Here is a 24135-nt window from a genome sequence, read left to right on the forward strand (position 1 = left end):
GTGCAGCTAAGCAAGGTAAAGTATCACATTGAAGGTAGAGTTATTTACTTTAAAATTCGTTTTATAAATGTCTATTTTCTTCAATGAATTAAACTTAATGAGAAAGTTGATAAGAAAGGCATGAGTATATTCCTCTTTTATATTAATAACAATAATAATAACAACTGATTACTTTCGTAATTATATTAAGATCCACACTATTTTCAGGGTACAGACATTTTTGTATGCCACGTTGACTCTAGGGCCACGTGGATGTACCGGGAGTAATAAAAGGTTGCGGAACACTGCTCTACAATACACACTGCACTGATGTGGCAGGTGCTGCAACTAGCGCCAGGGTTTAGAGGGATCTCTCGTCTTCTGCAGTCTGCTGCCCGATATTACGCGACCATCCCCTAATGTCAGTTGACAAAAATATGTGTTCACCACCTGATCAAAAAATCCAGTCGTATGCTATGAGTTGAATACTACACTCAACCGCCAAAGAAACTGGTGTAGGCATGCCTATACAAATACAGAGATACGTAAACAGGCAGAACGCGGTGCTGCGGTCTGCAACGCCTATATAAGACAACAAGTGTCTGTCGCAGTTGTTAGATTCGTTATTCCTGCTACAATGGCAGGTTATCAACATTTAAGTGAGTTTGAACGTGTTGTTATAGTCGGCGATGGGATGCAGCATCACCGAGGTAGCGATGAAGTGGGGATTTTTCCGTACAATCATTTCACGAGTGTTCTCTGAACATCTGGAATTCGGTAAAACATCAAATCTGCAACATCGGTGCGGCCGGAAAAAGATCCTGCAAGAATGGGACCAACGACGACTAAAGAGAATCGTTCAACGTGACAGAAGCGCAACTCTTCCGCAAATTGCTGCAGATTTCAATGCGGAGCCATCAACAAGCGACAGCGTGCGAACCACTCAACGAAACATTAGCGATAAAGGCTTTCGGAGCCGAAAGCCCACTCTTGTATCCTTGACGACTGCACGACACAAAGCTTTACGCCTCACCTGGGCGACTGTTGGTGACCGGAAACATGTTGTCTGGTCGGACGAGTGTCGTTTCAAATTTTATCGTGCGAGTGGACGTATACAGTAATGGAACAACCTCATGAATCCATGGACCCTGCATGTCAACAGGGGACTCATACAATGTAAACTTTCACGGCCGGTATTGACTTCACTTAAAACTTCCGGGCTGATAGGCCGTGGTAGAAGTATAAAACTGTCTCCTAACGTTTCGTCTCCGACTGCACTGCACTGATGTGGCAGGTGCTGCAACTAGCGCCAGGGTTTAGAGGGATCTCTCGTCTTCTGCAGTCTGCTGCCCGATATTACGCGACCATCCCCTAATGTCAGTTGACAAAAATATGTGTACACCACCTGATCAAAAAATCCTGGAGAACGTTACCTGCCATAGTGTGTGCTGCCAACAGTGAAGTATGGAGAAGTGGTGTTATACAATGAAGCGCCAAGAAACTGCTATAGGCTTACGTATTCAAGTACGGAAAAATGTAAACGGGCAAAATACGGCGCTTCGGTCGGCAACGCCTTTGTAAGACAAGTGTCTGGTGCACTGTCAGATAGGTTACTGCTGCTGTGTCTAGACAAGACAGTCTAGACACAAGGGAGGTAGCCGAAAGGGCACGCGTCAACTCAAGCCGTCTTGCGTTAAGTCCGATGATGTCTCCCGCAGTCGGAGACGAAACGTTAGGAGACAGTTTTATACTTCGACCACGGCCTATCAGCCCGGAAGTTTTAAGTGAAGTCAACAGGGGACTGTTCAAGATGGTAGAGGCTTGCAGTGTGGGTCGCAGTTAGTGATACTGGATTCCTGAAACGTCCAGATACGACTCTGACAGGTGACACGTACTTAAGCATCCTGTCTTATCACCTGCATCCCTTCATGGGCACTGTGCATTCCGACGGACTTGGGAAATACCAGCAGAACAATGCGGCACACCTCACGCCGAGAATTGCTACAGGGTAGCTCCTGGAACACTCTTCTGAGTTTAAACATTTCCACTGGCTACCAAACTCCCCAGGCATGAACATTATTGAGAATATCTGGAATGCCTTGCAACGTGCTGTTGAGAAGAGATCTCCACCCCCTCGTACCCTTCCGGATTTATGGACAACCTTCCAGGATTCATAGTGTCAATTCCCTCTAGCACTACTTCATACATCAGCCGAGTCCATGCCACATCATGTTGCGGCAATTCTGAATGCTCGCGGGGGGCGCTACACGATATTAGACAGCTGTACCAGTTCCTTTAGTTGTTCAGTGTATTTGTTACGAGAGACAGACACGCCGACATAAAAGTAGGCTGCGAGTACTGCGTTGCCAGTAGAGATGCAGTAACAGCAAAATGGGTCGGTCACGAGAGCTCAATGATTTCGAACGTGGCCCAGTCATTGTGTATCACCTGAGGGACAAGTTCATGAGAGACATTTCAACTCTGCCCAAGGCTAAAATAACAACCCTAGCCAAGCAAGACCAGACAGACCTTGTATACCGACAGTCAGGAACTGTCGAGTATTGGTGACTGGGACAAGTTGCATGAAGGAATCCCTCGTGACTTTCAAACTGCTACCAGCGATCGAGGCTGCGCAATGGCTGCGCATGAGTTGAGTATTGTGTACAATGGCCGAGCAGATCCCCATAAGCAACATTTTTCTGTAGTCAATGCTAAAAGACGCTTGATGTGGTGTAACAGCTATGGCACTGGAGAGTAGATTACTGGAGTGATTTGGAGTGATGAATCATCCTATACTCTGTGGCAGGCCAATGGTAGAGTTTGTGTTTGGAGAATACCTGGAGAACGTTACCTGCCATAGTGTGTGCTGCCAACAGTGAAGTATGGAGAAGTGGTGTTATACAATGAAGCGCCAAGAAACTGATATAGCCCGCATCTCGTGGTCGTGCGGTAGCGTTCTCGCCTCCCACGCCCGGGTTCCCGGGTTCGATTCCCGGCGGGGTCAGGGATTTTCTCTGCCTCGTGATGGCTGGGTGTTGTGTGCTGTCCTTAGGTTAGTTAGGTTTAAGTAGTTCTAAGTTCTAGGGGACTTATGACCACAGCAGTTGAGTCCCATAGTGCTCAGAGCCATTTGAACCATTTGAAACTGCTATAGGCATACGTATTCAAGTACGGAAAAATGTAAACGGGCAAAATACGGCGCTTCGGTCGGCAACGCCTTTGTAAGACAAGTGTCTGGCGCACTGTCAGATAGGTTACTGCTGCTGCAATAGGAGGTTATCAAGATTTGCGTGTGTCTGAACGTAGTGTTATAGTTGGCGCACGAGCGACGGGACACAGCATCTATGAGGTAGCGATGAAGTGGGGATTTTCCTTTACGGCCATTTCACGAGTGTACCGCGAATATAAGGAATCCGGTAAAAGATCAAACCTCCGACATCGCTGCGGCCAGAAACAAGAATGGGACCAACGACGACTGAAGAGAATCGTTCAACGTGACAGAAGTGCAACCCTTTAGCGCATTGCTGCAGATTTCAGTGCTGGGTCATCAACAGGCATCAGCGTGCGAATCATTCAACGAAACATCATCGATGAGGGCTTTCTGGGCCGAAAACTTACTTTTGCATCGTTGATGACAACACGACACAAAGCTTTACGCCTCGCCTGGGCCCGTCAACACCGACATTAGACTGTTGGTGACCGGAAACATGTTTCCTGGTCGGACGAGTTTCGTTTTAAATTGCATAGAGCGGGTGGACGTATACAGGCATGGAGACAACCTCATGAATTCATGGACTCTATATGTCAACAGAGGACTGATCAAGGTGGTAGAAGCTTGCAGTGTGGGTCACAGTTAGTGATATTGGATCCCTGATACGCCTAGATATGACTCTGACGACTGAAACGTACGTAAGCATCCTGTCTGACCACCTGCGTCCATTCATGTGCATTGTGCATTCTGACGGACTTGGGCAATTCCAGCAGAAAATACGACACCCCACAGGCCCAGAATTGCTACAGGATGGCTCCAGGAACACTCTTCTGCGTTTGAACACTTCCGCTGGCCACCAAATTCCCCAGGCATGAACATTATTGAGCATATCTGGGATGCCTTGTAACGTGCTGTCGAGAAGGGGCCTCCACCACTCATACTCTTAAGGATTTGCACAAAGCCCTGCAGTATTCATGGTATCAATTCCCTCCAGCACTACTTCAGACATTAGTCGAGTCCATGCCACGTCGTGTTGCGACGCTTCTGCACGCTCGTGGAGACCCTACTCGATATTAGGCAGGTGTACCAGTTTGTTTGGCTCCTCAATGTAGTATGAGATCGTTTTCGTGGTTACGGGGTTGTCCCCTTATTGTACTTAACAAAACGATACACGAGGAAGTGAATTGGATACTGTGAATGGTAGGGGAATTTTTCGGGGCCGGTAACTGATTGAGTATGATAGTGCACCCCGTAAGAAGGCAGCATCTGTGTGACAACGTGTTGAGGAGGAGAACATTGCTGATATGGACTGATCCGCGCAGATTTCCAACCTGAACCCAATGGAACACCTTAGTGATGAGTGAGAACGTCGACTTGAGATCGTAGCCTCCAGCATCAGTACCGTCAGTGTTATCTGCTCTTTAGGAATATAGGTTACCATTCCTCCACAGACATTCGGACACCTCATTTAAAAAGTCCACACCAGAGTTCAAGCCGTCATAGGACACACCCCATATTAATGTGCACCAATGGGTGTCTGGATGCTTCTGATCGCACGGTGTATATTGGCTAAAAATAAAGGGAAAATTTAGATAGAAAGACGAAGAAAGGAAGTTGGTCATTGAAGAGTATGTGTGTGCTTTGTTTGCAGAGAGCAAGCCGGCCAGACCGCCGCCCCCATCCGCCGCCCCCGCACGCGGCCAGCAGGAGACGTTCCACGAGAGTGAGCTCCGAGCACTCGCCGAGGACTTGGTGGCGCCCGACCCGTTCGACACCTCGTTCGCTGAGGGAATCCTGCCCGGCAGCTCAGACCTCCGCGTGCTCGAGGAGCAGCTGCTGCAGGGCAACCAGGACACCTCGGTGCTCTCCAGCGTCAGCATACACGTCACAGACCCGGCGGGCGAGAAGCTCGACCACTCACCGGGGTAAGTGTCACAGTCGGGGTCGCCAGTTTTCAGGGGGAGCTCCCAAGCGCTCAACATTTATCCAGCAATACCGAGCACTAAACTAAACTCCACCCTAACAGGCCATTAAGACCCAACGGTACCGACCGGCCACCGTGTCGTCCTCAGCCTGAAGGCGTCACTAAATGCGGATGTGGAGGGGCATGTTGTCACCACACTGCTCTCCCAGGTTTACGAGACCAGAGCCGGTACTTCTCAATCTAGTAGCTCTGCAGTATGCCTCACAAGGGCTGAGCGGACCCCGCATGCCAACAGTGCTCACACAGTTTTTCAACCATCCGGTCACCCATCCAAGTGCTAACCAAGCTCGACAGCGCTTAACTTTGATGATAGAACGGAACCCGGTGTTACCACTGCGGCAAGTGTGCAATGAAATATTGACCTTTCTAGGGCGGTACTGACGTTTCACGCAGTATATTCGAGGGTACCGCAAAGAATTAAAAATGTTGACGCTTGCTCAATACATTCCACAGTAATTTATATCGTGTAAAGGTAGCATTGAGCTATAAACGGCAGTTCCTGCCGAGAACGACAAGTTTCAGTTCGCTTCAAACGAACTCCTGCAAAGAACTGAAAAAATAAAACGACAAATGATCCGGGAGTGCTCTGGAGGATCTTCGAGGTTGTTGTAGTTGTTGTTGTTGTCTTCAGTCCTGAGACTGGTTTGATGCAGCTCTCCATGCTACTCTTTCCTGTGCAAGCTTCTTCATCTCCCAGTACTTACTGCAACCTACATCTTTCTGAATCTGCATAGTGTATTCATCTCTTGGTCTCCCTCTACGATTTTTACCCTCCACGCTGCCCTCCAATGCTAAATTTGTGATCCCTTGATGCCTCAGTACATGTCCTACCAACCGGTCCCTTCTTCTTGTCAAGTTGTGCCACAAACTCCTCTTCTCCCCAATTCTAATCAATACCTCCTCATTAGTTATATGATCTACCCATCTAATCTTCAGCATTCTTCTGTAGCACCACATTTCGAAAGCTTCTATTCCCTTCTTGTCCAAACTATTTATCGTCCATGTTTCACTTCCATACATGGCTACACTCCATACAAATACTTTCAGAAACGATTTCCTGACACTTAAATCTATACTCGATGTTAACAAATTTCTCTTCTTCAGAAACGCTTTCCTTGCCATTGCACCTCCGGAATATTTTACCCAAGAGGACGCCATCATCATTTAACCATACAGTAAAGCCGCATGCCCTCGGGAAAAATTACGGCCGTAGTTTCCCCTTGCTTTCAGCCGTTCGCAGTACCAGCACAGCAAGGCCGTTTTGGTTAGTGTTACAAGGCCAGATCAGTCAATCATCCAGACTGTTGCCCCTGCAACTACTCAAAAGGCTGCTGCCCCTCTTCAGGAACCACACGTTTGTCTGGCCTCTCAACAGATACCCCTCAAATGAGGTTGCACCTACGGTACGGCCATCTGTATCGCTGAGGCACGCAAGCCTCCCCACCAACGGCAAGGTCCATGGTTCATGGGGTAGGATGTTCAAGGTATTGTCATAAAATAACGGGACTATTGTTGTAAGGCATTTTATTTCAGAAACACACATATTTCGTTACTGACACCCTCGACACTTTCCCCTCCTCTACCCGTACAACGCTCCATGAGAATTTTCCCTTCATGGAAACAGTTCTAGACTTTTTGTATGTCTGTCCTTTTGACTGGAGGTTTTGGGGACAGCGGCCGTTCACTATTGTAAAGAAATGAAACGCCTACAGCCATCCTTATGATCTTATTTACTTGTATCTACCAATTTCAGCACTTTAGTGTGCCGCCTTCAGACTGTAGTTGATGCTGAAGGGGTTGACACGATCCCTATGTATATATCGCATCAGTGGGCAACATAGCTGGTTACGGAGACTATCTGTAAACAACTTTGCAACCTTGGTTGACAGTTGATGGTTGGAGTGCTGATACCAAAGTGCACAGATAGCTGCGTAACCAGTTATGTTGGCCACTGATGTGGTATATGCATATGGATCATGTTAACCCCTTCAGCATCAACTACAGCCTGAAATGGCGCACTGAAGCGCCAAACCTGGCAGCTCCACAATAAATAAGATCGTAAGGACGGCTGTCAACTTTACACTTTCTTTTAATAGTGATAGGCTTCTTCCTCTGTGAGCTCCTTGATAACGCGTGCCCCTTTTTCTTTCGCTGTTTCGACGACGGACTGACATCTTGTTCCTTTTAATGTAGATTTGACCTTGGGGAATACCTGAGGAGCTATGGCCATTCGTTCATCTTCACTAATGTGAAAGCCATCTCTACTGAGCAAGTGTTCACAGCTGTTAAGGTACGCACTTTAGAGCCCAAAAATGGTTCAAATGGCTCTGAGCACTATGGGACTCAACTGATGAGGTCATAAGTCCCCTAGAACTTAGAACTACTTAAACCTAACTAACCTAAGGACAACACACACATCCATGCCCGAGGCAGGATTCGAACCTGCGACCGTAGCGGTCGCGCGGTTCCAGACTGTAGCGCCAGAACCGCTCGGCCACCAGCGGCCGGCATTTAGAGCCCACATTTATCGGACATTTTTTCTCGTTTTTGTCCACACTACCACCACTGAAAGTTACCAACCCTACACTCTTCGCAACACAAGAACCGGGACATGTATTCAACTGTCAGAGGTGTCAGAACGGTTTTCGTACATAGCATTCTACTCGTTCGTTTCCGGTACAGGGATCCTTACTTCAAATTAATACATTTTTCGTTCTCCATAATCCCAGAAACTCTGCAACATCATCACGGAATCACCCTGTGTATATGTACATTTAGAGACGCCCACGCCTGTAACTATGACGCTCTGTAGTCTCGTTGGATGACGTTGCCGGATTTGGGTTCCTCTTCAAAATACGATGTTCTCACTCCCCTCTACAAGTCCTAGAAGTCTCTAACGGGAATTTCCGACCACCTGTATATGCTCTGCCTGGAAGAAAAACGCTTTAGCGTCATTACACACAGTCTTAATAAATACAAAATACTTACTGATGTCTCTCAAAAGGATTGATGTACACAAAATATGAAAGTTAAAACTATGGCTAAACTGTCCTACGCTGATTAAGTAGTGGAATGGACTGTACAGAGTGCCGGCAGGGCATCTATCAGAGCCGTCACGTCCTATTCCAGGATAGATGTGTGTTTGCATATCGTGGATCACTTCTCTTAGCACGTGACCAAGTCTGGTAACGAGTCATTGTTTCCAAGGAATGTCAGATATTTCATTCACTCATGTCGTAAACAGTTCTACGTCCCGATTCCACAGACTGTCGGAGTGTCGCCGTCGACATTGTCGACGAGCCTCGCCACTATTACGTCACGCCTTCCGAGCCGAGCTGCGTTAGGCCGTTACTAATTGATCACACTATCACCAACCATTATGAACGGGCCCCTTCCGCATTTTTTTCTGTTCCACTTGTATATGATTAATTTTCAGCAGTCAACACGGTGTCCGCCACTATCGATCGTGTAAAACCCAGTTTGTTCCGTTCATTCATGCGATAGTAAGTAGCCTTTTAACAGGTACTTCAGAACTACGTATGTTTGATTTTTGGTACATCCGCCTTCAGTAGTAACTCAAATCCTTTTTGTAGCTGTTTTGAGCGGGTTTTTGTGTACCCATCTTGATGTTACGTCAGAGGTGACCTTGTTGTTGTTGTTGTGGTCTTCAGTCCTGAGACTGGTTTGATGCAGCTCTCCATGCTACTCTATCCTGTGCAAGCTTCTTCATCTCCCAGTACTTACTGCAACCTACGTCCTTCTGAATCTGCTTAGTGTATTCATCTCTTGGTCTCCCTCTATGATTTTTACCCTCTACACTGCCCTCCAATGCTAAATTGGTGATCCCTTGATGCCTCAGAACATGTCCTACCAACCGATCCCTTCTTCTGGTCAAGTTGTGCCACAAACTTCTCCCCAATCCTATTCAATACTTCCTCATTAGTTATGTGATCTACCCATCTAATCTTCAGCATTCTTCTGTAGCACCACATTTCGAAAACGTCTATTCTCTTCTTGTCCAAACTATTTATCGTCCATGTTTCACTTTCATACATGGCTACACTTCATACAAATACTTTCAGAAACGACTTCCTGACACTTAAATCTATACTCGATGTTAACAAATTTTTCTTCTTCAGACACGCTTTCCTTGCCATTGCCAGTCTACATTTTATATCCTCTCTACTTCAACCATCATCAGTTATTTCGCTCCCCAAGTAGCAAAACTCCTTTACTATTTTAAGTGTCTCATTTCCTATAATACCCTCAGCATCATCCGATTTAATTCGACTACATTCCATTATCCTCGTTTTGCTTTTGTCAATGTTCATCTTATATCCTCCTCTCAAGACACTGTCCATTCCATTCAACTGCTCTTCCAAGTCCTTTGCTGTCTCTGACAGAATTACAATGTCATCGGCGAACCTCAAAGTTTTTATTTCTTCTCCATGGATTTTAATACATACTCCGAATTTTTCTTTTTTTTCCTTTACTGCTTGCTCAATGTACAGATTGAATAACATTGGGGATAGGCTACAGCCCTGTCTCACTCCTTTCCCAACCACTGCTTCCCTTTCATGCTAAAAATGGTTCAAATGGCTCTGAGCACTATGGGACTTAACAGCTATGGTCATCAGTCCCCTAGAACTTAGAACTACTTAAACCAAACTAACCTAAGGACATCACACAACACCCAGTCATCACGAGGCAGAGAAAATCACTGACCCCGCCGGGAATCGAACCCGGGAACCCGGTCGTGGGAAGCGAGAACGCTACCGCACGACCACGAGATGCGGGCCCCTTTCATGCCCCTCAACTCGTATAACAGCCATCTGGTTTCTGTACAAATTGTAAATAGCCTTTCGCTCCCTGTATTTTACCCTTGTCACCTTTAGTATTCCAGTCAACATTGTAAAAAGCTTGAGGTGACCTTATACTTACAAATAATAAACACATACTGTGTGTAAAGTTTGTTTACTGTTATTAATTTCCAGCACAAATAAAACACGCATTTGCTCCACGTGAATATGGCCAGCACCAGTGCTGCCTCCACACCGGTGCTCAGAGAAGAACGTTATAAACAATGTCACCTGGAGCTGTCAAACCAAACCTTCACCTGCTTCTCCCTCCACTCTGCCAGCAATTGCCGAACCTCACTGAAAACTGACTACGTTCACCTGAGCCATCTTCTTTTATTGTGGTGTTTTGTGACGTCATCCCTACGGCGTCACTCAGACCACACATCAGAATTGCAAATGATCTTTTGAATCAAATTATTATTTATACAATTTCCAATGATACTGAAAGGCGATTTCAAGCAAGGTTCAGTGAATCGAAATAGAATTCACGTACTGTCACAGACTATTCCGTTCACGTGCAGTCATGTTTCTGATGTACTGTTTCAATCTGTGTGACGTGGGGCTAGAACGGCGAAAAGCATACAAAAACTAAAATCTCTCGAACTACAACAGAAATTGAACAGAACGCGATTAACATACACATGAAACCCGCGGCCAGGCACATTCGTGTGAATTGTAGACTATTCATGTAGATGTAAATCTAGTATTTCACTCTGAACGGATGTCTTCGTCAGATTACCAACTGTGTCTTTCTTTCTTTCTTGGCGTCACCGTTGACTCACATAAATCTTCTCTCTCTCTCTCCTCTATTATTTAAGGGGCTCCGGAACGCCCAATACTTACAATGTTAAAATAACGCTTATAAATTACATCTTTCCTCACAAAGTATTTGAGGTAGGAAGTTGAACTTTCTACAGATTGTTTATTGGAATATGGGCTACAACTTAACACAGGGATTTTACAAAATTTTAGTTCAGTTATTAAAGATGATTTTTTTTTCAATTGTAATGAAAATTCACAACATTTTTTTGCAATTTTTTATTTATATATTCAAAAATATACAGTTTTTTGGAAAAAGGCTGTGTTAAATTATGCAGAAGGTACTGTGTAACATTTACTGAAAGTTTGAAACAAATATGTTTGGAAGATCCTTAGAAAACATGTAATTAGTATGAGAAAATAAAAGTTTTGGGAATCGAGCGACAAAGATTGGATTAACTTTTTAGTGCATTCCAGGTCCATATGATGGATTATCTTCATCCTCTGCAAACTCCTCCTCCAGCTTCCTCTTGTTCCTCCTCCTGTTTACTCTTGCTTGTATTTCTAGACTCTTTACAGCCCTGTCTGCAGCCCGAAGGCGTTCCTTGTCTAAATCAAGCATCGCTCGTACCATGTTAGAACCTATCTTCGCCCCATATCTCTAAATACCTTTGGCTTTCCAACATTTCTCCTTTTCTTAAAAGCCTTCAGAGGATTTCTAATAACTTTACTTTTACTCATTATTATACTTCAACAAAACAGAGACTCAAGAAACAGAATTAATTACAAATATTTTCGAGATAACGACAGAGTAAATATACATGAAACAATCGACAATCACACCAGCAATATATATTGAACCATCACAGGTTAGCCACAACCATACTTTATCTCACATCACTAAAATGTACCTGATGAACATGGACGTTAATAATAACACCATTTGACAGCAGTTTAACAGCGCCACAGTGGGTCACGCCCATGTAGAACACATTTCAAAAAAAATTTAAAAATAGTTGTAGTCTTCGGAATTGAATAAATTACATATCTATTAAAAGCTAATAGTCTGCAGATTCAGAAAACGCAAAAAAGTAAAAATTGAACTTTTCATAATTTTGAGCCTTTCCGGAGCCCCTTAAGTATGATGACGATGATTGCATCCATAACAAGCGGTTTAGTTTTATTGGCTAGGACACGATTCTGGGAACCTTTGATGAAATTCCTTTTACTCTAAACTAATTCTAATCCCAGGTAACTGTACTAACGATAGGTGAAGCAGCCTTTAACAGAAAAAATTCTGCTGTGTAGCGAAACAGAAAATTTTGAGAACTGTCGTCTCCTGAAGAAATGAAAAAAAAAATAATTTATAAATAAAAATTGCTTCGACGGCAACGATAGCGTCAATAATTGTGCAGAATGTTACTTTAAACTCTGTCGGATGAGTGCGAATACTAGTGCTTATACTGATTTGATTTGTAACGTAGTTTTTACAATAGCGAGTGCATGTAGCGCCATCAAGATCGACAGTAACTAAAAACGACATCCCCTTTTTCATTCTTTAGTTTACTAAGGACCGTAGGAGGTACGAAACGGCATATTGCAAGACAGTTTATTTTTTTTTTTTTTCATGTAGCGTTCAGATATTTAGTGCATAATGTCGTTTTCCTTTAATATCCAAAATTGCTAGTAAATACGAAAAGATCTGTTATTTCGGAGAAAGACGACGAACACCAACCCAACAAAGCGTAATTTTGTTCGCTACACTTCCAGCCAAATCAGTGTATGTGGAACGTAGGAAACGGTGTATGGAATTTAATACGTATATTATGTAACGTACCATATAGGCCACCACACCTGTAACTTAGGAAAAACCATACAGACGTGAAAATAAATAGTCAAAGGCAATAGAGCTGTTTTCCAGCACAGAAGAAACCAGTTCAACAATTATTGCTAAATCTGACCCACAAATGGCCAGAATCTTTAACACATTCACTCTTGAAGCAAAAATACACGTTTATAAAAATATTCGTGTATTAGAAATTCGAATTATGTGTAAAAATACGCAAATCATTAGATTCCATAAAAAAATTTCTGTGATAACAACAGCAGACAGCATCAGAAATATGTGCTTCACATGCATGAAACATGGTTTATATTCCCTTGTTTTCAACGGGGAAAGCTGCAATTATTCATATATTCGTAAGTAAGTTGTAGCTTATGTCATTGAATCACTGTGACTAGCTGTTTTTACATGTATTCCACGATAATTCATGTCTCTTGGAAACTTACAAACGCTCGGAACCCAAGAATGTAGCGACTATTTCGTTAATTAAACAGAAAATAATTATGCTTATGACGCTGTGACTGCTTTCTCGCCGCTTGGAGCCCTAGTGTTGCGCCAGCTGTCAACTTTCACACCAGAGTAACTTGGGACTACACTGCCCTCACCCGGCTACCCTCGGTGTTTACGTAGAAATTACGGGAAACAGTCAGGGTTTAACGCCCACGTTGCATAGGTGGTGCAAAGTTACGACGTCTCAGTCGCGTGATAGTGGAAGTGATTGTTTCGGCTAAGTAAAAACAGGAGTCTATAAGCAACAACTGCCACTGAACGTGGTTATAATTTTGTGTTTGTTAGCAATGTTTGCTTCAGCTCGGCAGAACGGAAGGAAACAGCATACAGACAAAAGTAAGTATTTTAGCAGAAGCAATCTATTCGCTCCGAACAGTTTTTGGTCAAAAATTATAGGCTGTCAGGAACGTGAATTATAAGTATTGGTAGTCACAGAAGCTGATAGTTGCACAGGATGTTAAAAAGATCCCATAGTTTGAGAGGTGGTAGTATGCACCAAAACTAGGCGAAAATGTCTGGTAAACATGGGCTTTAAAGCGCTTACGATCTACATAATGGAGCAGACAAATGACAAAGTCCCCTGTTATTGCGAATAAACAGTCATCCTTGTGAATTCGAAATACACTCTGTGGTACCAAAGTGATCTGTGTAACGTAGCCGGCAGTTAACTTTCACATGCAGGCGGTTCGAAACAACAGCACGAGTTTGGCGTAGAAGAGATGTTTCACAATAGCGAGGGTGAACAAGTGCTCATAGCATTTCAGTTATACGTTTTACAATCCATGTTTACCACGTCTCAAAATATGGAATACTTGTTATAACACCCTGTATATTCCGGCTGTCTCACCTGAGTCTTGTCTTGTCTTGTCTAGGCTTTAGGCATATATTTGCAGTTAAGGTTTTGCAATATGTGGTAGCAGTCAGTTAAAAAAAAAGCTTACTCATGTGGTGTTTCAGTGAACCACAGTGTCTACGGAAAACTGTTTTGTCTTTAAAAACATTTCAGTGGAAGAATGAGATTTTCACTCTGCAGCGGAGTGTGTGCTGATGGATAGTGGAAGTTTATCTGCTAATGCGATAGAGCGGCCCCATATCAACCATAGTAGGTTATACACGCGCATACGGTATGGGAGTAAGATATAATGGAATATTCGATAGTAGTCGTAGAATTTTACCACTTTCGTAGTAAACGCCCAACAAAGGCTGTAAACAATACGGCGACTATTACGTGATGTTACTGATTTTTTTTTTTTCTTCCTTTTCCTTCAAACGGGCTAAGTTACAGATAATTGTCACCGCAACCAAATTTTTTTTTTCCTCATTTGTTTGCTTCATCAACTAACAAAATGATTGTGAATATATCCACCAAAAGGTGACTTGACAGCAGCCACTAGCATTCCGTCGCTGACCAGCCGATGACTCGCAACGAACATTCCTCTCGGCCCGGTTGTTGGTGGGGACGTTTTGTTACTAACGCCTTTATACGTATTAAGAACTAGAAAGTACTAGGCTACAGTGGGGAAAATAAGGGACAATTTTGAGTCTATGAATAACGCGAACCATCGGTAAACTCTTTGAAGTGTGACGTATGGGATGTTTTTATTTGTACATTCCAGATTGTAGGACGCACGCCTTTATAATGTGTCGTTTATTTCTTGACTGTTGGTAGCTTGCATCGTGCTGTTTGCGAAACCTATGTAGATCTCATGCCGATGACAATACTTTGAGAGGAACGATGTTTTGAATAGTTCTACAGTAAACTAATGTTTTTTATAACGAGGTTGTGATGACAGATGGATCAGTAGCGTAAACCGAAGTGAGAGAATATATATATAATAGCCCTACTATGACTTGGTTTTTGCGAGTCTTTAATGTATTTGAAGCCATTAAAAACAAGTACATTCCCTCCCCAAAACCTTACACTCCCGTGCAGATGCCATTACTTCTCTGAATGTTGCTTTATACTTTGCTAATATTTTCTGTCGTAGGTCATACCTTTAAGCCCCTTCTCGCCGCCATGTAAATGTCGGCACGGCACGGCATGGCGTTGTTAACTATTTCGTTTTAGCGTATGAGCACATAAAATTCCACTTCAGAAACCATTCTGTTTCAAACGAGAAACAAACCGATGTTTACTGGTGACATTGAGTCCCATGAAACACGTCATGAGCAGTACTTGTTTGGGCTGACTCAGCTGCACCCTGCAAGTACGAAATTTCAAATACCTGTCAGAAAACAGGAGAGAAATCGACTCGTGCCCCTTAGGAGAGATATCTGGTGGACAACATGCCAGGTATTTGGTGCAAGAGCGCATGCCAAGCTGCAGGCGTTTACGATTATTTCATTAATTTTTTTTTCTCTTGAGGACATCGCAGAGGTAGACTGCATGTTTCAGAAGAGAATAGGAAATCATCTCTAACACTCCGAATGAAAAGTCATGTATTCGCAATCAAGGTATTTGTGCACGCTGGTAGTTGTGTATTTTCGCAAGTGAGTGAAAGTATTCAACCATTTTATTGTCATTTTTCTTGCAGACCAGTATTTTCTCTGCGGTTGCACACTGGGCATTTGAGAGGAAACATATTGAGCAAGTAATTAATGAAAGCGACGTAGATATTAGTAGTATCGCCCTCTTGATGGGAATTTGTGAAAACTAAGATATAACCCGCCATATTAGGCCATTGGCGTTAGCAGTATGTAGACCTATTGATGGGGAGAACCCAATAATAAGTCGCTTATCCGGTTGTAGTTTTAATTATGGGTTGAATTATTCATGTATTGTTTCGAGCGAAACCAGTCTGGGGAAGAAACCGGATGAAAACAATCGACGCAGTCGGGCGCTTACAGTTTGAATCAGAATCATTCGATCGTTTAGGCAATGTTAAATCATTGTTGTAAGTGCACTCTGTTTTCGCTTGTCACTGTTATTGCCGTTCACGTATTTACTTTTCATCGACTGCCAATAAGTAGCTTTTAGTTCCGTTTTTCGTCCCTGTTTATGAATAGACCTTCTCTTAACAATGAACATTGTACTCGGATCGGAATACCGAGCCGCTCTGTGGCGTGGAAATGGAAGACATGGTACTGGATTTAAAGATAAATCCAGTACAATATACAGTATCTGCAAGAGAGATTCATATTAGGGAACTCCATTACTTAAAAGAAATTCGAAGAAGGAAATACGGAAGCGTCCGATCTAACCCGTCGGCTTTGACCCATGACGTCACAAATATAGCGGAAACGACAATTCCAATATGGCGGATATAGAAACGTTGCATACGTATCACAAAGACGAAAACACACAGAAAAACACACACACAAAGGTTTCACAAGAACAATCTGCTAACATTGATAGCAAACAAAGATAATAATAAACAAGTGGTACTCAAGGCCAGGCAGGGAGGGGCTGCGCCCCCCCCCCTGACCCCCCCCCGCCAAAAAAAAAACTCCCAACCTAGCCTCGTATTCAGGGCTACGCTACAGATCAATGTGTAGGTCAATCAAAAGATAAAAAAAAGAAACAAATAAAAAAAAAGAAAAAAAACAATAGTGATTCATTAGACATAACGAGTAGCGACAAAACATATAGACCATAAAGATTGAACAATCTAATGGCAAACTGATAAAAGCCTCATAGACGACGTTAAAACAAAAAGTACAGTAAAAAGGTAAACTATATATTACAGGCCCTAAAACTCCTACTAAGGTAACGTCAACGAGGCAACATCTACAAACACGCCACACTCACAAACCAAACTCCGCGCCGTAATGACGTCACACACCACAACACCCTCACGTCACGGGTCAAAGCCGACGCGTGAGATCGGATGTTTCTGTTGACCCTCGAAGAAAATGAATAAGTATTTCCCTAAAAAAAAAGAAAAAAAAACCAACAACTTTCGACATGTGACATGCTTAAAAGGAAAGTGATTAAGTTACAAAAGAAGTTATATCCTTTCCGTTCACGTCACTTCGGCATTTACCGAAATAGGATTTGCAAGGATGTGTGCACACCAATGGGAGCTACAAAAAATTTAATTAAAAAGCACCAAGCCATTTATTTTTTAAAAAATATTATGTAGCACCAGTTATTAACCTTCTAGAACCAACTAAAAATCCATACTTGATGCCAATAGTGCGAAAAATTCGTACCTAAGTAAAGAAATACATACATTTGGAAAATACTTCATTTTTACAAATATACTTTTTATCCACCTCTCCTTGAAATAAAACAGTTGACAGCCCTAGTCATGGTATAACCGAAAAGGCTGAAAATGTATGTAAATTAAACCACTCAAACGCGGAGCCCGAGTGAAAACACTTCATAACTGGCGTGTCAGAGACTTTTTAATGGCTTGTTTCACGTAAAGTGGAACCACGCGAACACGGAGAACGAATGAAAAAAAAATCATACAGCTGACGTGGTCGCAGAGACTAGTTCTATTAAGTTCTTTCATTCGACTTAAAAAAAACCATGAAGGTAAAACAGTGTTGATAACGTTAGACTTGAAGGCGACGTCCGCCTTCATACATAGCTCAAAACATAAGATTCACCTCATTCATACCTCCACGGTTCACCGTGGTTCCTTGTGGTGGCACTCTGACGTGCCCGTGCCCAATTTTGACCGTAGGGGATATCTTGACTTTCTTGGTCATATCGCAAATAACATCTGGTGCTTTGGTTGTGAAGACGTAATTGTTTCATCAAAAATGCCAGCTTGCGTCGTGTATGGGTGCGCTGATAGGTCCGATCTAATCCAAAGTATAAAGGAATCATGTTGTTGACACGCACAAGATACGATAGCATGCCTTGCTTCATTCCTCGTAATTTTTCTGTAGCCGTGAACATTAAGAAAGCCGTGCAAACGAGTTGAAAACTGAAAATCTAACGAACAAGAAACAGTACAAGAAAGGGAACAAGCATTGGTTTCGAAGTTTCAGCTTACTTTGCTATGGCTGTCAATACAGTAAAAGTGGAATTAAATGGATTACGAAAGCATCCTTTTCACATCACCCTTTTCTTCTTGCTTATTCGAAACATATCAACAAAAACAAGCTACATTAACGAAACCAAATGCGTCCCATTACTAGAGCAAATACACATTCAAGAACAGAGAAACGTTTGCAGTTACCTTCCTGACACTACGTTATTCATGTAAGCAGTGAAATTTTTAGTATTTAAAACAGTTATTGAGTGCACACAACAAAAATAATCAGCAAGAAGCAATCGTAGACGGCAGTCTGCTAATATTTTGGGTTATTTAAGATGCTGGCAGGTTCCGCCCACTCTGCTTTGAACCATCGCACAGGGGAAATATGTAGCTCTCTCTCTCCCTTCTTTTGTTACCTCCACAAAAAAAAGTTGAACGCTGAGTGACTAGTTCCATCACTAGCAGTATTGCGACTAGAACGTCATAAGCTACTATAACACGTATTTTAACTACAAAACTTACCATAATACTATACCATATATACTATAATGGCAACTGCTATTATAATCTGTAATAGGAAAACTATACTATGATGGGAAAGTAGGTGTCAGTACATGTGTGACGAGAACAATATGAAATAGTAAATTCAGTCCATTACTGTCATATAAACATTTCTTTGAAAGATTCTCTATTCATGCCACATTATAAGAATATGAAAGTAATATTACGACCAGTTTTTAGCATCTTTGCAAATGAAAAACCTCATTAACTACTGAACTGTACTGTTTAATTAACCAAGTTACAAAAATTGTTATTTAAGTGCACAGGCGCAGGAAACTGAACCAAATTAATGAAAATTGGAAAATACCTACAGAGGAATAATTTCTTTCCTGTGAGTTTGCATGAAATTACTTCGTTTTCGACCGATGTCACAGTCTCTCATGTATCTCACTTCTCACAGCAAACAATACAGCATTAGCACTTCCTTGTTGGAAAAACCAATATTCTTAACTTTCATAGCGTCTTCAAAGTTGTTTCAATATGGAATCTGACAGTTTAGGTAAAGTCTTTATCAAAGAAATCAGTGATACCGAGTTTCGGTCCGGCACACAGTTCCAGTCTGCCAGGAAGTTTCAGAGCGACTATTGATAGCAGGTTTCCTAACTGGAGTAGTTCTATTTTTATTCCCTGGCATAAGCAGCATTAGTGTGGAAGAAGTGTTATTGGGTGAATTTTCGTGTTCTTCTGGTGTATCCTAATCATCAGACTAACTCGGTAAATTCTAAATTTCAGAGCTCTCTCTACCAGTTGTAACAACATTAAGAACATAGTTTACTTACGTTTTGAAAATAAAAGAACTGCTTAGATTAAGTTAAACATTACAATGGTGTTTTCAGGTAGATAAGAAAAATCTGCCTTTTAAAATTGAAAGTTTTCTTGTTCCATGGAGTTGGATGAAAATCGTCTTGTATTTGTTGTAGGTCTTCGATGGAAATGATTGACAAGCAGTGACGACAAAACATTATTTGAAGCGATTGTTACTCGGTTGCTGCCTCACTTACTAAACTATATGAAAAAAAAAATTGTTTCCAACTACGGCGTGTACATACTTTATTCAAAATGTAAACGTCACTACAGATATTCGGATTTCGGTTATGACATAATTCGATATCCCCACCATCATTGGAGATGATGCGGCGTAGATGAACAGCGAAATCCTACATGAACCACTGAAGTGTCGGAACATCGATGCTGTCGATGACCTCCTGAATGGCTGTTTTCAGTTCAGCAATGCTCTTGGAGTTATTTCTGTTCATCTTGTCTTTAATATAGCCCCACAACAAGGAGATGCATGTTTCCAGATGCAGACAATATGGCGGCCAATCGAGGCCCATTCCAGTGGCCTCTGGGTACCCCTGAGCCAGAATGCGGTCCCCAAAGTGCTCCTCCAGGACATCAAACACTCTCCTGCTTAGATGGGGTCGAGCTTCATCTTGCATGAACCACATCTTGTCGAAATCAGGGTAACTTTGAATAATGGGGATAAAATCATCCTCCAAAACCTCCACGTACCGTTCGGTAGTCTCCGTGCCATCAAGGAATATCGCACCGATTATTCCGTGACTGGATATTGCACACCATACAGTCACCCTTTGAGGGTGAAGAGACTTCTCGATCTCGAAGTTCTGATTCTCAGTCCCCCAAATACGCCAGTTTTACTCATTGACGAACCCATACAAATGAAAGTGGGCTTCGTCGCTAAACCAAACCTTGCATGCTTATACTAATTCACATCGTGCCCCGCGGCCAGTCGTGTAGTTAGAACGTTGTAAAGCAAACCGTTCAAAAGTTAAGACGATTTTACTTAATAAAGTTTAACAACTGCCACCGTGTATGTTTATCATGCGGATAAGAACAGTTCCGTATTATACGATTGAAACGAAATAACAATATTAAAATATCACAATTATGTTCTGTGTGGAGTACAGTTAGACTGTTGCGGGGCGTGTGCGTGTGCGTGTGTGTGTGTGTGTGCGCGCGCGCGCAGCTACATTTGATAAGGTACTGTGGATTTGGTAAAGTGGTTGAGCCTGAAAGCGTCAATGTGTTCTCTGTAGTGTGTGTGGAAAGTTGTTTTTGTAACGCTACACAGAATGCAGGACAACTGTTGCACTTTAAATTATGTATTCCTCTAGTTCTGCTAGGGGGCGTTCATGTTTGTACGAGAGTAATACCGGCATTAAGGCGAGATTAATTTTAAATTTAGTGCGATATGGGAGGGGCTGCACTCCTGCCTCACGACTATCTGTCTTTACAGTTGAGTCTAAATAGGTCTCAGTTGGATGCTTCCCTGCTTGTATCCACAAGATCTGGTTACCTCAAGAATTCACTGTGTTCTAAGTCAAATTATGCGCGATCGTGAGGGTCCCGGAACCGTTGAGAGGTGTAGCGACTCCTACATTCCTGTTCTGTTTAGACTCCCTTAGTGCCCTTTATAACTTAGTCCAGAACACACAAGACGCCCTACTATACCTATGAAAGTTGGTGAAGGAGGTCTCTTTGTGCTGGGTACTGGGGCACATAAGGGGATGTAGTAGCCAAGGAGGCTTTGTACTACAGGGTGATTCAAAAAGAATACCACAACTTTAGGAATTTAAAACTCTGCAACGACAAAAGGCAGAGCTAAGCACTATCTGTCGGCGAATTAAGGGAGCTATAAAGTTTCATTTAGTTGTACATTTGTTCGCTTGAGGCGCTGTTGACTAGGCGTCAGCGTCAGTTGATGCTAAGATGGCGACCGCTCAACAGAAAGCTTTTTGTGTTATTGAGTACGGCAATGTCTGTATATGGGGCACTGAGAATCCGCGGGAAAACAACTCAGTATGAACGTGACTCGCCTAAGGTGAACGTTTTCTGTGCCATTTCAGCCAATAAAGTTTTTGGTCCCTTTTTCTTCGAAGGTGCTACTGTAACTGGACTACAGTATCTGGAGATGTTAGAGAATTGGCTGTTCCCTCAGCTCGAACAAGAAGCACAACAATTCATATTTCAGCAGGATGGAGCGCCACCACATTGGCACTTATCTGTCCGTAACTACCTGAACGTCAACTACCCGAGGCGATGGATCGGCCGCCAGGCAGCCCGTGACAGAGCACTTCATCACTGGCCTCCAAGAAGCCCTGATCTTACCCCCTGAGATTTTTTCTTATGGGGGTATGTTAAGGATATGGTGTTTCGGCCACCTCTCCCAGCCACCATTGATGATTTGAAACGAGAAATAACAGCAGCTATCCAAACTGTTACGCCTGATATGCTACAGAGAGTGTGGAACGAGTTGGAGTATCGGGTTGATATTGCTCGTGTGTCTGGAGGGGGCCATATTGAACATCTCTGAACTTGTTTTTGAGTGAAAAAAACCTTTTTAAACACTCTTTGTAATGATGTATAACAGAAGGTTATATTATGTTTCTTTCATTAAATACCCATTTTTAAAGTTGTGGTATTCTTTTTGAATCACCCTTTATAATAAGATACTTCAGTGTGCCATCCCATACCTCACTGGTGTCCGCCTCCGTAGCGTAGCGTTACAGCCTACCAAGCAAGGGGGCCCGGGTTCGATTCCCGGCAAGGGACTGGGTGTTGTGTGTCCTTCATTATCATCATAATCATTGACACGCAAGTCGCCGAAGTGGCATCAACTAATAAGACTTGCAATTCGGCGGCCAAACCCCACATGGGATATCCCTGCCATTAAATGGTATACGGTCACTTCAGTATTTACCTCGCTGTTGAGGTACAGTGCCATGCGTAGAGGGAAAGGGAGTCGGCTGGAAGCGATAAACAGTGAAGTGCGCTCAGTGAAGTCCCACCCACACAAGCGGGACGAGGTTCCTATCACTCGTCTTCATAAAGGGCCCTGCCCTATGTCGCATGGCTTCTTGCTCCAGGGAGAGGACCATCCAGTGTGTGGTGATTATGACGGACAAATTACAGTGGATCACATTTTAGTTGACTGTTTTATGTCAGACAAGAAGCCAAAAGCTAATATACGGTCAGTTTTCAGAGTGAAATTTTCGCTCTGCAGTGCAGTGTGCGCTGATACGAAATTTCCTGGCAGATTAAAACTGTCTGCCGGACCGGGTCTCATACTCGGGGCCTTTGCGGACAAGTACTCTACAAGGACAGTTTTACCCACTATTTTAACAATGACACGAATGTGGTACTACTTTTAAAGTTTTGTGACATGTCTGACGTCGTCCTAAAATTTCAGCGAGAAGTTTTTAATGTTAATTAAAGAAATATAGCAACTGCCACTTTTTCGTGTATTTTTATGTATATCAATACGCGATTTGGGCTTTCACCCATCTTCAATTGGCGGAATACAAATTTAAATCATCAGTCAGCTCATGATTAAAAATAGTGTCTGCAGTTTCGATGCTGCAGCTGCCCTGTACAAAATGACAATTTTGTTTAGCTACTGCACTTCGTGGGTTGCGTTAACCTTTTATGTCCTCATACAGCTGCAATCTGGTAAGTTAGTTAAACAGTATCTGCCCCAAGAGAAACTGAGGCTTCGCAGTATTTTTGGTCTTTATTTTTGGTCTTTCAGTCTTCCGCAAAAACAAACATTTTTCGGCTGTCCCAACCGTGATGCAAAGAAGACAGATTGCGCTTCATGCTTTTAAAGTAGTAAAAGTCAACGATTTGCAGGAAAGAAACACAGGTTGCTTTCTGATGGTTCTACACACCTTCTCATCTTCACCGTCCCCCCTTAGGGTTGTGGGCATATAGATTACTCCCACAGTATTTTTATAGACATAATGATTCAGTTATATAATAAATTTGGTTAAAATTCCTCCAAACTTTCTTGAGTGTTTTTCTGTAAACCCTTTCACACCAAAACACAGGGATGCTTGGGGCATATTACTGTCTTTTTCTAGATAGCAAGTGATACATGTACTACGTTTGACAGAAATTCTTTCAGGCTTTATAGAGAAATGCTAGTATGTCACTGTCCTTGCATGCCCTCTACCCCCGCCCTGCCCTCTACCCCCGCCCTGCCCTCTACCCCCGCCCTGCCCTCTACCCCCGCCCTGCCCTCTACCCCCGCCCTGCCCTCTACCCCCGCCCTGCCCTCTACCCCCGCCCTGCCCTCTACCCCCGCCCTGCCCTCTACCCCTGCGCGTTATTGTGACTGTTACCAATAAGTCTCGTAACCATGAAAATTATGGATTTGATTGTACAGAGGGTCATTATCGAATCGTTGTACATATGACATCTCACCTCACCCGCTAGGAGTGGTTGGGTAAATTACGTCAAAGTTTTTAATGCAAATAACGGGAAATGTGTGTACAAGATTTCACTGAACTAGCTTCAGACATTATTGGGTTAAGATTCTATGTCAACATCTCTTCACCATCACCTGTGTGGGTGCTTGTTAGCCCCCACAGAAATGTCTGCAGCCATACACACAATAATTCACCGAAGTTTCATCGTAATTGGATGAGCGGTATAGAAATGTTAGAAGAGGAACAAACCAACATTTATTTTTATATATT

At 42.9% G+C, this 24135-nt stretch overlaps 1 protein-coding gene across 1 annotated transcript in view; it reads left to right on the plus strand.

Moving 5' to 3' along the window:
• The window catches only part of LOC126209912 (uncharacterized), a 333249-nt gene that overhangs the window by 91582 nt on the left and 217532 nt on the right, over positions 1-24135 (plus strand). Inside the window, exon 8 of the mRNA XM_049939032.1 lies at positions 4842-5115. Within this exon, the coding sequence (XP_049794989.1) occupies positions 4842-5115 (274 nt within the window). The remainder of the gene's footprint in view (positions 1-4841; positions 5116-24135) is intronic.

The sequence above is a fragment of the Schistocerca nitens genome, chromosome 10, assembly GCF_023898315.1.
Source record: "Schistocerca nitens isolate TAMUIC-IGC-003100 chromosome 10, iqSchNite1.1, whole genome shotgun sequence".
NCBI classification, from domain to species: Eukaryota; Metazoa; Arthropoda; class Insecta; order Orthoptera; family Acrididae; genus Schistocerca; species Schistocerca nitens.